The sequence below is a fragment of the Dermacentor variabilis genome, chromosome 10 (assembly GCF_050947875.1).
Source record: "Dermacentor variabilis isolate Ectoservices chromosome 10, ASM5094787v1, whole genome shotgun sequence".
In the NCBI taxonomy this organism is placed as follows: domain Eukaryota; kingdom Metazoa; phylum Arthropoda; class Arachnida; order Ixodida; family Ixodidae; genus Dermacentor; species Dermacentor variabilis.
Genome location: NC_134577.1, coordinates 44,371,175 through 44,385,825, shown reverse-complemented (window position 1 = coordinate 44,385,825; position 14,651 = coordinate 44,371,175). Strand labels below are relative to the sequence as shown.

The following is a 14,651-nucleotide window of genomic DNA, read 5'->3' as shown; positions in this document are numbered from 1 at the left end:
TTGGCGGTTAGTGCTACTGTATAATAAAAATTTGTCACTCTCTCGTTGATAGTCAAATGACCTGAATCTTGCAGGTCAAGGCGATATGTGGCATCGTGACGGACAACCACGCCCTAGCCCTGTTTGGCCTGCACCGCGAGTGGCCCACTGCCCAGCCCATCCTGATTGTGCTTGCCGTTCACGCTGTGTTCGTCATCGCATCAATAATCTACATTGCACTGAAGATGAGGGGCCCTGGAGCCTCCCCAGACGCTGACAAGACGCGGTGAAGTACATCACCGACACGAGAACTTCTCCTATGAACTAATTAAGCTGTTTGCGACAATCACAAATAGTGCCCGGTGCTGCGACTGAAAGTTTTTCTCTGGACTGTGTGGCATCCTAGTGTAACCTTTTTTGGAAGCACTGAGCTCGACAAGCAGCTGGTACCATTCGCATGAGTTTTGCAAGTTTGCTCATCGCAGTTGGCACGAAGAAAAGAAAATGACAGCCAGCTTTATCCATGCAAGCTGGAACAAAAACGAGACATCTGACATGGTTACTATGTGCAGCACAGAGTGGTGACCCGCCTCCTGCATGGCGGTAGACTATTTTCTGCGCCACAAATTTTAACACAGCTGCCTCTGCCACCAGCATCCTCTGCATCAGCTGTTTCGTCAACGGCTAACCACTGACTCCAATAGACTATGTTGCTTTATGCGAGCTGTGCTGCTCATTCCAACACTTCTGGCTGAAGTTTTGTAACTGCATGAAGTGCTTCTGAAGCTTTATTGTGTTCAGCTCTGCAGTCTTCCACACAACGGTGCACACTGTACTGCAGCAATCTCACTTTGCAGTGAAACATACAATATCTTTGGAGTGCTTAATCCTTCAGACTTGCCATCTTCTGCAAGAAGCCTCGGCTTGTGCTGCATAGTCCATCTGTTTCAACGGCATGCACGTTTCTTCTACCTCTACTGGATTTTCTCTTCGACGTGCAGTCGGATCATGTGGCATGCAGGACGTACCTTGTTCTTTAAGAACTTGCAGCTGTCCATCCAGTGCCACACCAGAGCCTGCAATTTGCCAGAACAACTGCAGATGGTGACGGTCCAGACAGCATAGTGTGCAGTGATGACTGCATTCTCACTTCGACATCACAGTGTACCCTAGTGAATGAAAAGAAAAGAGAAGCTCTGCAGGACTTTGTGGCTGTACCACAAAGTGACATTCAGACCAAGGTGCCTCCCACAACATGGGTGTTATACGCCTACTTGTGTTTGCTGTTTTATGGCATCGCTACTATTTTTGCATGCTTAGATAGCTTGTGCACTGAAGTAGATATGTACTCAGGTTGCTGTCCTTTCTTTCCCAAACTTGAGACATCTAGCATGTCAGTGTCTGCATAACCTGTAATTTTCTGCTTCCAGTGGGATATGCTCGTATCTATGTAAATTGCCAAGGGCAAATTGTCTTGCACAGCACTGTTTGATATATAAATTGCTAATATAGTCTTCCACACTTGTGGTCGATATAAATTGAACCCAGTAGAAGTAAAGTGACAGTAATTGCAAGAAGTTCTTGAAACTCTCTCACAACATGCAATTTCCTCCCAGTTAATATGTTGCTAAGTTTTACTTGCTCAGTTTTCTTATAATTATTCACTGCTCGGTTTCAAGCCAGCCATGCAGTGTTTAGGTTTTTTAGAAATTTTATTGTTATTTTGTGCATGCAGAGTTGCAAAATACCTTTGTAACCCACTGGTGCAAAGGTGCGGCATTGCTACTTCATGATGGCACAGCTGTAACATATTCATTAGAATGAATATACGTAGAAAAACCTAGATCTCTGTTGGCAAGCCTGTACACCGGTATCAAGTTTGTGTCAGCCACTGCCGAGTTCTTGCCAAGTCTTCTCAATGATACTTCAAGGTCACATGACAAAGTAGTGAAACAAAGCTCACCAGAAGATCAGGGCCGTGGTAACATTCCAGTGCTATTCCTTTTCACACACCATAAGTGGTTCGAGTGGCACTCCATCAAGTTGTCACCAAGATTGGTAATAATAAAGGAATAGAGTCCAGTGAAAAAAATTTTTCCATTACACTTGCTCAGATCTGCAATCAATAGCTTCTGAACTTTGAGAAAGGAAGAACAGATAACGGCTAGAATTCAGGTAGCTCAGCTGTGCACCGTGCAACTAAAAGCATTACGCTATGAGTTACTCCAGCAGTTCCTGGACTACATGTTTTCATTTGAGTGCCACCGACGTGTTTGCCCTGACACAATTATTTACACACCACCAGCACATCAGTCTATATTCTACACAGTCTATATTGATAGTCTATATTCAGTCTGCCACGATAGTCATGGACGATTCGGCACATATCTGCTTATGCCTTTCCAACCAAAAACAACCAACTTCTAGCAGGGAGATTCATGGCAATTCATCATCCATATGTAGTCATATGTCAAGCCTGCCACTAAACAAAAGCATGAGCAATGCATAAATCTCTTCTCATTCTTATTCCTTGGCTTTAGTCTAGTTCAACTGTAGTATCGGCTTGTCTAGATTGCAGTGTAAATTTTTCTTGGTCATGGGTTTGACTGGGGTCTTGCATCACTTTCAGATGCGAGTAGACTGCCTCATTTTGTAGTTTCTTTTTTAGCCACAAACCAAACATCACTGACTTATTTTAGGTCGAGGTGCTTTCAGGTCATAGGACATTTCACTGGTGATGCTCACAATTTTTTTTCCCCTTCACATCTGCACATGTTATGGGCATTGAAGAGTGCCTTCACATGAGCATAGACAGTTGTCCCACTCACCCAGCTGCCACAAAGTTTGTTGCCTGACAACAGTGTGTTGTCATACAGTTGGGCCTGAATATAACAATATGTTTGTACCAAATTTTCAGATACAAAGAGCTGTTGGATACAACGAAATAAATTTAAAATGTGGCTGTTTAGCTTATATGAATGGGTTTTCCCACTGCTATCAACAAAGCCTGAAATACAAGTTACATTAGCAGTACCTCTTAAAGCAAAGATATAATTTACCTGAAGCTCAGAACATGTATTCTGGTAGCAGCAACAATTCCAGATGTTCCACAAGAGACTTGCAGTGGCAGTAATGGTAGTTCTGAAAAAGAGCATTAGGTTATTCCAACTTTTACATAGATTCAAGCAATTTTTTTTCTGTTGTTATCAGTGTGTACTTTTATTTTGAATATAAGACCTAACAAAGGTGTTCTTGTGTTGGATGTGACTGTGTTATAACAAGACTGAACTGTGTGTGTGTGTGCCAACATGCTTATGTAAAAGTATACTGAAGATATTAACAATGTTCCTTCGGAGATGTCAGCAAAGCTGTAGACTGTTGGTGTTATAAACAAACAACCATACTATAAGCGGTGTATGACGACACAGAGCCAAGGTCCCTTTGAACTAAACTACAAAAATCACACAAGTGTATTCATATACTATGTCACTTTGTCAACGTTGATTTAACACTGCCATGTACACCAACATTTGCTAAGTGTTCATTTCACACTCTGAGACTGAATAACTCCTTGTTTAAAGGTCGTCCCACTAGGACTGTATCTATGGCACATATAAGACAGTTGACTAGGGTACTTTCTCATAACTTTATACGTACAGTGATAACCACCAAGTCTGCAGGAACGATAGCTTGCTGCAGTGTGCCGCTTTTTTATGCACTTGTTTCCGGTGCATGCATGCTGACTATTACTTACTTAATCATTGATGACACAACAACAAAAAAGAAAAAAAAACAATGATTGATGGAAAGAAGGAGCCAGCGTAAATTATTCTAGGTTTTCTTTCTAGTTAGTTCTTTTTTTGTGTTTTTGGCTGGAATTGTCAGACTGTATCTGTGCAACCGTTCAAGACAAGCTCGCCTATGGAAAGCAATTGCAGTCATTGTTTGATGGGTATGTATGTTGCTCAACTTGTGAACAGTGTGTTTTGTATCATAGCTGTTGACTTACAAAGTATGAACAAGTGCGCGTGTTTAGAAAATACTCTAATGATGTTCATTAGTGTGTCCAAGATCACAACTTGCAACCAAGCTTGTGATGTTGGAAGATTCCTTAAACACTTCTTTTTCTGGCAGGTGTAGTTTTTATCTTGTAGTCTGTAACAAAAGCAACCGTGCTGTCAAAGAAATTTTTTTATACAACTGATTCGAGCAATCCTTACGTTGTACGTCACTGAATTCCAGTCACCACCACTAATTTGTTTCTTTTTTGCACAATGAAGTAATGTAAAAAGCTGCTTCAATTGGCCATTTACTGCTCTAAGTCTTGATGTATATGTAGTGCAACATAATGTTGAAACTTTCGTGCTATAAGCCTGTCATTAACTCTTTTCAACCTGGAAAAGCTTTTCCCATGGAATGGTCGTACTTATCCCTCGCACACATTTATGTGCCAAACGCATTCACTTCAAGAAAAAAAGCAAAAGCACTTGTGTGCTCTTTCAAGTTTTCTGTATCTCCAGCTTTCTTCAAACGCTGCTTTGGTGTGACACAAGACAAAAAGAAAAGCGAAGTGTAACATGCCATCACGAACTGACAAACTTGTACATATGTGGTGACTGTGTCTGTTTCATGCATTTTGACGATCAGTACGCTGTTCTCATGTAAATAAAGGTTTCTTAATTACTTCTCATTGTATATTTTTCTGTGCGAGAATTGTGACTCAATGAACAGCCACACATTAACCTTGCTGTCACAATTTCTGAAAAATTTGATCTCAACGTATTTGTAAAATGACGAGAGTGAATGAGGAGCTGTTAAATCTTACGCCCTTCTTTGGCATTTGTGTGCATTTGGCTGTTGCCGAGGAAGATAAAGCTATTTGCAATTGGGCACAGCATAGAATGGGCAAGTAACTTTCCTTAGTTACTGCAAAGGGAGACAAAAATACCCAAGAACTTGAACACAAACAAATGCACAAAAATGTGAATGGAATGGCTGCTGATGTCAACAGCAGCTGCAATGCAGTTGGCCATTGCAATAGTTTTCTGTCTTAAGAAAGTGTTAAGATAGTTTAGGGTATGCGCTCCCAATTTTGCTGCTAGTATACCTTAGGATCCTAATATTATTACAAGACTAAGCTTCTTCTGTGATATTTACTTTCCTCTGACTTCTGGTATTATCCATGAGGTATGAAAACCTTTCCTTGCATTTATGAGAGATGAACCTCAGAAATATATTTTCGCTATTAAGGCTAAATGGATTAAATTTATACATTGTTTCGGGTTATCTCCCATATATTTTTAATATGTTTTAATTGGTCAGAATGTTATTTTTCTGTGCCTCCTGGAAGCAGAAGGAGTATTGTCTCTTGTGCAAACTTGGAGCTTTGTATAATCACTAAGAGTTATAGAATAGCCTGCATTGCTCCACATATAGCACTGAATGTAATGCACCCAACAAAATCATTTAGCTTCACTTTGTTGCAAGAAATTACTTGTTTCACTTCACTTCAACAAAACTGCCATTTTTGAGAATACTGTCAAGTGCTTCCTAAATGCACACAATCAAAACAGCCAAAATTATAATAGGACCCAGATACTTGCTTCTACGCGTCCTTTTGCATGTGCATGCGAAATTTGGTTACAAATTTTATATATGTATCTAGGCCTCTGCAGCTCCCGCAGATAGGTTACGGGGCTATGCAAGCATCAGCAGCAGGAAAAATTTCAACAATACAATTTAACTAATAATCTAAAGTGCAAATTAACTTTTTAATTGCTCACACTTTAGTTCACAAGTTCTAATTGCGAAATTGAAGAGCAGGAGTTGTTAAGTCCTGCATGCTTATCTAAAATCCTATGAGCACTATGAGATATACGACCCCAAATGTGCTAAAAAAAATGTCCCAGCATTCCAGTTAAGATCATCACAAAATGCTAAAGGCACACTTTTTAGAACCTCTGAAATGGAAAGCTGATGTGTTTCATGGCACATACTCAAACATCGTAAGATTTCTGTTTAGAAAAAGTGACTTCACCTACATCACTACAAACTACACTGCTTAAATTTTGCAATTAGAATATGTGCCGTAAATTCAGTAAATAAAAATTGAATTTTTACATAATTAGCAAATTATTGTTAAAGTTGCCCATGCTGCTAACGTCTTGGTGCAGTGGTTGGTGAGAAATTTGGTGCAGTGGTTGCTTAGAAAAACGAATTCTCCTTTTACATGCACATATTTAGATAGGAGCCCCTGAGCTAAAGCTTCCTCTTAAGAATAATGTATTGGGACCACTGTGATGCTCCAGATCCACTAAACTTTCGTTACGCAGGTACCACGTCAATGTGGAAATCGTGGTAGGACCCCAAACTTCGGGAGGAAACACTCTTGCGCAAATTTTACGAATACGTGTCCCACTAACTTAATGTCTGGAGCAAGATAAATAGAAAGGCTGGCCTAAAATAAATACTTTCATCTTCGCGCTACAGGCAAAGCATTGAATGTGGTAGGAAATTGTTGGATAGCTATACAAAGTAAGCTTAGTCGTTTTATGAAATGCATAAACTGCTGCGAGCAAAACGAGAACAAGATGAAAGCAGGAGCCAACTTTTTGACAAGTGGACTTGTCTTTTTCAAGGTGACGCATGCTCTCCTCAGCATAGTACAAAAGGTACAGTCCTTCTAACGGGGCGAGGCGGATGGGCGAGGTAACGACGGTGGTTGTGTTAGCGGCGAGGGTGTAGAGTTAAAAAAAAGGTGTCATACTCAACGTTAGTGGAGGAATGTAAGGTGTAAGGAATGTCAGCCAGTTGACGTGTCACTGCAGGTTCCCTCTTTTTGTGAAAGGGGCCTTGGACAACGGGGCCGGGTGTGTTATCTGCTCCGCTGAAAGTCAGTGAACAATCATCTATCTGAAAGAAAGAATAAAAGTAGCGGCAGAAAATAGTGCTCGCGCAAAAGAAAATTAATATATAAATAAAAGAATGAAAGAAAGGGAGGTGGGAAGGAAGGAATATTATTGACAACACAATAACAAAAAAGAAGGAAAAAGAAACTATGCAGCCCAACAGAAAATAACTAAGTGCTGTTGACTATAGTTTGAAATTTAGCATAGTGAATAGATTCTAAGGCCCTTTGAAAAATTTATGCCGATTGGTTGAAATATCTTGAAGTTATGGATGAGGTACAATTTTCAATTTTCTGTCTCGTGCAGAATGGAAATTTGACTGTAGGATATAGAGTTAGTTCATCAAAATTATGACCTGGTCGGTTGAAACACAGTAGAACATCGTTCATAACTTTTCTAAAGAAATGCGAGATGGAACATACTAACTCGGAAATTGCATGATCCAAACTAACTAACATATTTGACAGACTCAGCTATTGTTGCCATGTGCGTAATGCGAAGCGTCATGCAGATCGTTGCGGCATGAGACGCTGACACGTGTTGAGTTGCATGGTGGTGCTCCGACGGCACTATTGCGTGGTGTTTTAACTCTTTCCCTATTATGGGGAAAACAGGTGTCTTTTTATAGGTTATGCCAGATTCTTTTCTGAAGGAACTACTGCACTGAATATTTTATAACACAAACAAAAGGCAGGTCCGGGAGGCAAATGAGCTCCTAAGACACGAAAACGCGGTGTTGCGAGCGACCATCAACAACCTCACGAAAGAGATCGCCGAGATTCGTCAGTTGCTGCTATGCAACAACGAGCCTCTACAGAGACCCACGCCAAGCACGAGCAAGACCGAGGAAACGACAACGAACATCCAGGAGAAAGCCATAGAGGAACCGGCACCGAAGAAGCGAGCCATCGAGGCCACGCACACACAAACAGAAAACGATCGCATCGACAGCCTCGAAGCGAAATTCGAAGCGACATTCAGCAAACTCGAACAGCTAATCACGACAAACATCGCAGCAGTGACAGCACTGAAACAAACAATGGAGACCTACCGAGCCGATAACACGAACAGATTCGCCTACATCGAAAGGACCCTACAGCCGATGGTAGGCCACCCGACGTTTGCGCCCCTCTTCGCGCATCATCCACCCAACCAGGGAGCCCCGTACACGGCAACGCAATCATGGCCGCCAACGCAACACCAGCAGCAGCAGGTGTAACCGCGTGGCAGTGGAACTGTCGCGGCTTCGGAAGGAAGAAGGCAGTCATCCAACAGCACATCGTACATGCCGCGCGCAAGCCAGACGTTATACTACTACAAGAGACACTAACCGACGCACCGTCCCTCCCCGGCTACAGAGTGCACAAGGGACCGCCCGACGGCAGAGGCCTGTGCACCCTGGTCAGGAAGGGACTCACGTTCGTCGAACATGAGCTGCAAAGCAATCTCAAGATCGAGCACACACTGACCGAAATCATCCCTGGCAAGAAGAGAAAAGGAAGCATATTTCTGCTCAACGTCTACAGCAAGCCATCTCAGAGAAACCAGAGATTCAAGACATTACTGCACAGAGCCAGCACCGCAGCGGGCCGTAACACCCTGATCGCGTGCGGAGACTTCAACGCGATGAACCCTGCCTGGGGCTACAGCAAGTGCACAGCAAAGGGCCGCGACCTGTACCAAGACGCCACGGAACTCGACTTTACCCTCATCACGGACCCGACACATCCGACGAGAATTGGTAACTCCGTGTCCCGGGACACCACTCCAGACCTCACGTTCGTCAAGAACGACATCCGGGGCGCGATCACATGGAGAAACACGGGGATCGACCTAGGCAGCGACCACACCATCGTGGAAATCGGCATACCGGAACACAACGACACCAGCGTCAAAACACACAGATGGATCGACTGGGATGCCTTTCGAGACGCCAGAAGTCAGAAGAGCGACGGTGACGACGAGATCGAAGACATCGACTCGTGGACGGCCGAAATCACCAAGAGCGTACGCGACGCGACCAAAGAGATTGAAACGGGCGCGGAGATCGACAAAGTAGACAGCCGGCTTGCGCATCTCATCGAGGCCAAACAGTCGATACTAAATCGCTGGAAGAAACAACGGCTTAATCGCAGACTGAGAAAGAAGGTGGCGGAGCTGAACCGAGCGATCGAGGATCACTGCCGCGCTCTCTGCATGCAACAGTGGAACGAGATCTGCAACGCGGCAGACGGGCAGATGCATAGCGGGAAGACGTGGAACCTACTGCGGCACCTGCTCGACGAAACGAAGACCAAGTCGCACCAAAGGGACAGACTCGCCAAGCTCATACATCGGGCGGTCTCAGCACACGGCGTCGACGAAGTCACCAGGCGCATTAACGACAAATACCTGCCGACTACACCTACCGAACAACACGCGCCGTACAGCGGCCTGCCTAACGCGAACCTCGATCGTGACATCGACGTCGAGGAGGTACGCGCGGCCCTGCACGACCTCAACAGCCGGTCGGCAGCCGGCCCGGACCTCGTCACGAACAAGGCGCTCAAGAACCTCGATGACGGCTCGATTGAAAAGCTCGCACAATACTACAATAAGTGCTGGAGAGCGGGAGCGCTGCCAAAGCTGTGGAAGACAGCCAAGACCATCCTGATCCCCAAGCCGGGGAAGCCGCCGGACACGGATAACCTCCGGCCCATCTCGCTCACGTCCTGCGTGGGCAAGGTGCTGGAGCAAGTCCTGCTCAACAGGTGGCAAGACTACCTGGAACGAGAAGGGCTGTACCCGGCCACTTTGATCGGCTTCAGACAGCATCTCAGCACGCAGGACGCGATGCTGCAGCTCAAACACCAAATCATCGATGATGGCGGCAGCGCCCGCGACAACAAAGCCATCCTAGGGCTCGACCTGCAGAGCGCCTTCGATAAGGTGAAACACTCGGCGATTCTGTCCCAAGTCTCCAAGCTCAACATGGGAGAAAGATCCTACAACTACATCAAGGACTTCCTCACGGACAGGACCGTCGAGCTATGAGCAGGCGACCTACAGACGCAAGAGAAGAAGCTCGGGAGCACCGGAACACCACAGGGATCGGTCATTTCGCCAATGCTGTTCAACCTGGTAATGATCGGAGTGGCCGAAAAGCTCGGGTGCATCGAAGACGTCAGGCACACCATCTACGCGGACGATATCACGATATGGGTGACCGGTGGCAGCGACGCCCACATCGAGGGCGCGCTGCAAGCCGCCGTCGACGCAATAGAAGACCAGCTGGAAGGCACCGGACTGAGATGTTCGCCGAGCAAATCGGAGCTTCTCATACTCCCACCTACCAAATACAGCAGAGGCAAGACTAGACAACGCGAAAACGAAAAAATCAGAATCGTGACCAAATCCGGCAACGTAATCCCCGAGGTCGGCAAAATTAGGATCCTAGGCATGGTCATCGAAAAGCACGGAAGGAACGGCGAAACCATCACCCGTCTCAAGGCAAAAACAGCCAACGCGATTCGACTCCTCAAACGAGTCACTTCCAGAAAGGCTGGCATGAGAGAGGAGAGCCTAATTAGGCTCGTCCAATCTTTCATCATCGGCCACGTCGCGTACGTTGCAGCCTACCACAGATGGCTGCAACACGAACGAAACAAAATCAATGTGCTCATCAGAAGAGCGTACAAGACAGCGCTGGGCCTGTTCGAGTCCACAAGCACGGCCCGCTTGTTACAACTCGGGCTACACAATACGCTCGAAGAAATAGCCGAAGCGCAACGGACCTCTCAACTGGAGCGGCTGTCCATGACCAAAGCCGGGAGGAAGATACTGGACGATCTGGGAATAAGACGCTCGAACGAGGTGGAGATGAAGCTCCCCGTCCCCGAAGAGGTCCGACGCCAGACCAGAGTCGACCCCATACCGAGGAACATGAATCCCGAGTTCAACAAGGGAAGAAGAGCGGCGAGGGCCAAGGCTCTCATCGACCAGCATGCCAACGACGAACACGCGCGGTACGTGGACGCGGCCGAATACCAACGGAACGCCTTCGCAGCGGTCGTCATAGAGGCGTCAACCGGCGCCACGAGGACGGCAGCGAGCGTGAGAAGCACCGAAGCGGAGCAAGCGGAGGAGGTAGCCATCGCCCTGGCCATCGCCGACGCAGACTGCCACACGGTGCTGAGTGACTCAAGACAGGCGGTGCGAAACTTCGCCAAAGGGCAAATCTGCAGGGAGGCTGAGCGCGTACTGCGAGCGGTAAAACTAGACGAACGAAAAGTACGACTCAAGTGGTTCCCGGCGCACGCGGGCGACGCGTCGGAACGCAATGAGAACCATAACGAGACGGCACACGCCGCGGCGCGAGCGCTAACCAACCGCGCCCCGGCGACAGACCGTCCGACGTGGTTCGGGACCAAGGAACGCATGACGGATTACAATGAAATCACGAAGGCCTACCGCTTGGCTCGCAGGACTCTTCCACCCCCGCACCCGAGACTGAGTCGAGCGGAGGCGGTAGTACTGAGACAGCTCCAGACCGGATCGCTGCCGAGCCCGAAACTGTTAAATCGCATGTACCCCGAGACATATCCGACAGATATGTGCAGAGTCTGCCGGAGGGAGACCGCAGACTACACGCACATCTTGTGGGACTGCATTAAATATCCAGAAGATGCTAACTCAAGAACACTCCCACCGCGGCTCGAGGCAGCCGCGAAGAGCTACGACCGAGACGATCAGCTCTGGGCCGTCCAGCAGGTCCTCGAGGCGCTCGAAAGGCACGGACCCAGCGAGCCGGCAACGGCGAGCGGAGACCCGCGCCGAGTAACGGCACCTTCGAGGATGACGTAGGCCCTCGTCGGGGCGCGCGAGCGCCCAACTGCAGGCATAAATAAAGTTTCTCCAATCCAATCCAATATTAACAAGATGTATGTCATAAAAAACATACAAATTGCCAGAATCAAGCTTGTGGGATAAAATTGAACAAAGTTTGCAAAGACACGCTTGTATCTACTAAGAAAAAAATGTAACAAAAATTATGATATGCAAAATGTATTGCCGTCTAATAGGGACTATACCTTAAAAAAAAACATCTTTCATTGAACCGCTATTCCACTACAAAAATATAACTGCAAGCACTAAAGTTGGGCGTGCCGGGCTTTCGATGTTCCGGTCTTGTTTGCGTTATCGTCGCTCTAAGAGTCAGTCTGACGAAAAGATGGCATCCTCAGGCTCATTGCTGCTCTATCCATCGATAAAATCAGCTGCGGACACAGTGGAATCGCGAGGTCTGTGAACTTTCGAAGAGCGCGTGCCGCTCCCGGAGGTGGCCATTTTTGCTTTCTACTTTGACGATCACGAAACTTTGGCGCGCGTTCAAAAAGTACCGCCTGGTGGAAAAAAGTAAACTATTTAGAAAACAAAAAAACTCGTTCTCCTCCTTCCCGTCCGATGGCGCAGTGTGTCGGTGATCGGCGCGGATGGTCCCGAAAACAGCGTTTCAAACCATCGATAGCGGGCTAACGATATTCAGTGTGCGTGGTAGGGAAAGAGTTGAGGGCGACAGGAAACCAAAACAAAATCGAGCTGGTGGGCGACGCCGGATGACGCCGAAGCAAAACGTGATGCCCATATCGGCGCCGCCTGCAGCAGGGAACGGCGGCGCGTTTGGATTATCGTCTACTAAAAGCGTGCAGTACGCTACCAACGGCACTACGCACCACGTGCTGTAAAACAGATGGGCGAAGATGCTTATCGCAATAAGATTGGCGGTGATAGCTGTGAATTCCGCGTGCAACGACCCCGGAGAAGATTTGCTGGTACCGAAATGAGAAACAGTGTGCGCCGGCGTTCTCTCGTGAGACGGGCGGGCGAGTATTGCGGTGAAGCTGCCGCAGCGGGCAGCTATATACTGTTCTCGTTTGCGGTACCAGATCTTTGCAGCCGATTCGGAGGCGCAGCAGGAGAGTCCACTCCTGACTTGTGAGGCCGCGATCAGAAGGCACAGGGGAGGGGGTCGACCACTGGCGACACGTCGATCCGGATGGAGCGCCGTTAAGTGCCGTTGCAACATGTGATTTGCACTCTCGAAGGCCGTTACAGTGGTGCTGACTGGTACAGTGGCGTGGTACAGTGACGCCCTTTGCCAGGGCGTCAGCCTCCTTGTCAGCCTCCGCAACCTTGAGAGCAGAGCAGCGCGACCCGGGGCGCGATGTAGCCTGTCAACGTGTTGGAGGCAGCATGCGGCGACAGCGGCCAAGTCTTCACCTAGGCTAGGGCGCCAGCGATGTGCGAGGTCCCCGGCAAACCAATAAAAAAAATTATGGTGTTTAACGTGACAAAACCACTTCCTGATTATGAGGCACACCGTACGGAGGACTCCGGAAATTTAGACCACTTGGGGTTCTTTAACGTGCACCTAAATCTAAGCACACGGGTGTTTTCGCACGGCAAGCCAATAATCATCCGGATGACTTTTCGGTGCCGTAGCTCCAGACGGTCTACTTGGGCGACGAGCACCTTAGCCGCTGGCGCCTGCGGGAGCCGGTGGTCCACCTGCAAGCAAGGTCACGGCCCGCTTTCATGGTACGCGATTGCCACCCAGCACCATCGGGACTGCTCGTCGGCGTATCGCTATGGGTCGGCGTACGAGTCTTGCCTGAGAGAGCATGGGCGAGGCGCTGCATGAGGGCCTCGTCGATCGGTACCGTGTCCGTGGCTGGGCGCCAAAACAGTCGTATTCTGCTCAGCGAGCAACGAGCTGACAAGCGTGGCGAAGTAGTTGCTCGTGGGCAATACAAAACTCCGCGGAAGCGGGTCCATAGATGTCTCGCCGGCCACCCTGCGGTGGCCAATCCATCGGTGGCTAAGCGGTGGGCGAGAATCATGGAGGAGTGATCTAGAGCATTACGCGCAGCCACCCTCGGCAAGCGAAAGCTCCGTGAAGTCACAGTGGTGGCCCAGCACGTGACCTCTTGCGTCGAGATCTCGTAGAGAATCGATTTGCTGAAATGTTTGGTTCCCAGTAGCAATGTGAGTATTTATTCGGCGCGTATTTGTTCGGCTGCCCTGCCGTGGCTCTTCCTGCAGAGCGGGAACACTAAACAAGACCGCGCACTTTGACGAGCGATCACGTGCTGGGCCACCAGGTTTGGCTTCAATCGCGTTGCGGTATGCTCCCTCCTATCTTTTTCGCTTCCTCCATAGCGAGAATCCATCGCGGATTCAGCCACCGCCGCGAGCAACCGTCCCTCATGGCTCCACGACCTAGTAGGTCGTGCACGGCTCATCCTCGCAAGCTTTCGCACGCGCCTACAGCACACCACCCGCGCACGCGATGTTATATCGCACTTGGACGCCGCCACCGGAAATCCGCATGGAGTGTCCACACATCGCGATAATAAAGTCAAGACGGTGTATGCATCGAATGGGGCCATATAAATCATGAAGAATGACCTCAGTAACTGACACATGCCTAGGGAAACAGCTGAATGAAGGAACCATCTTCAGCCCTTGAGACAGCTCTGCAGTATTAACTTCATGTGCCGGGACATTTTAATGCAATGCCGCCGTGTGACTGTGCGTAAACGCAGCAGCACTGCAACAATATAACAGCCGCACGATACAACCTGAGCATCTAATCTCGCTTTCTTTCAGCGTGCGGGTCATATCTGCAATAACTAGCAGTACATACGTACCAGGACATAAGACTCAGTGCTCTTTCGCCTGCTCAACACGTTGAACAGAACTAAACTGTTCGAAAAGAATCAGTTG

The 14,651-nt window shown here is 47.8% G+C and overlaps 1 protein-coding gene and 1 long non-coding RNA gene across 4 annotated transcripts in view; one reads left to right on the top strand and one right to left on the bottom strand.

Annotated features, from left to right (window-relative positions):
- The window catches only part of LOC142560440 (ATP-binding cassette sub-family G member 8), a 315,705-nt gene extending 311,036 nt beyond the window's left edge, over positions 1 to 4,669 (top strand). Inside the window, exon 18 of the mRNA XM_075672556.1 lies at positions 75 to 4,669. Coding sequence (XP_075528671.1) covers positions 75 to 269 — 195 coding nt within the window. The 3' untranslated portion in view covers positions 270 to 4,669. The remainder of the gene's footprint in view (positions 1 to 74) is intronic.
- LOC142560444 (uncharacterized) overlaps positions 3,038 to 14,651 on the bottom strand; it is a 106,578-nt gene continuing 94,964 nt past the window's right edge. For 2 of the 3 annotated variants that reach the window (XR_012823370.1, XR_012823369.1), the window contains exons 4-5: positions 6,746 to 6,891; positions 3,038 to 3,120 (exon numbers count right to left, since the gene is read on the bottom strand). This is a non-coding gene — a long non-coding RNA (uncharacterized LOC142560444). The remainder of the gene's footprint in view (positions 3,121 to 6,745; positions 6,892 to 14,651) is intronic. The other variant, XR_012823371.1, reaches the window with a different exon arrangement.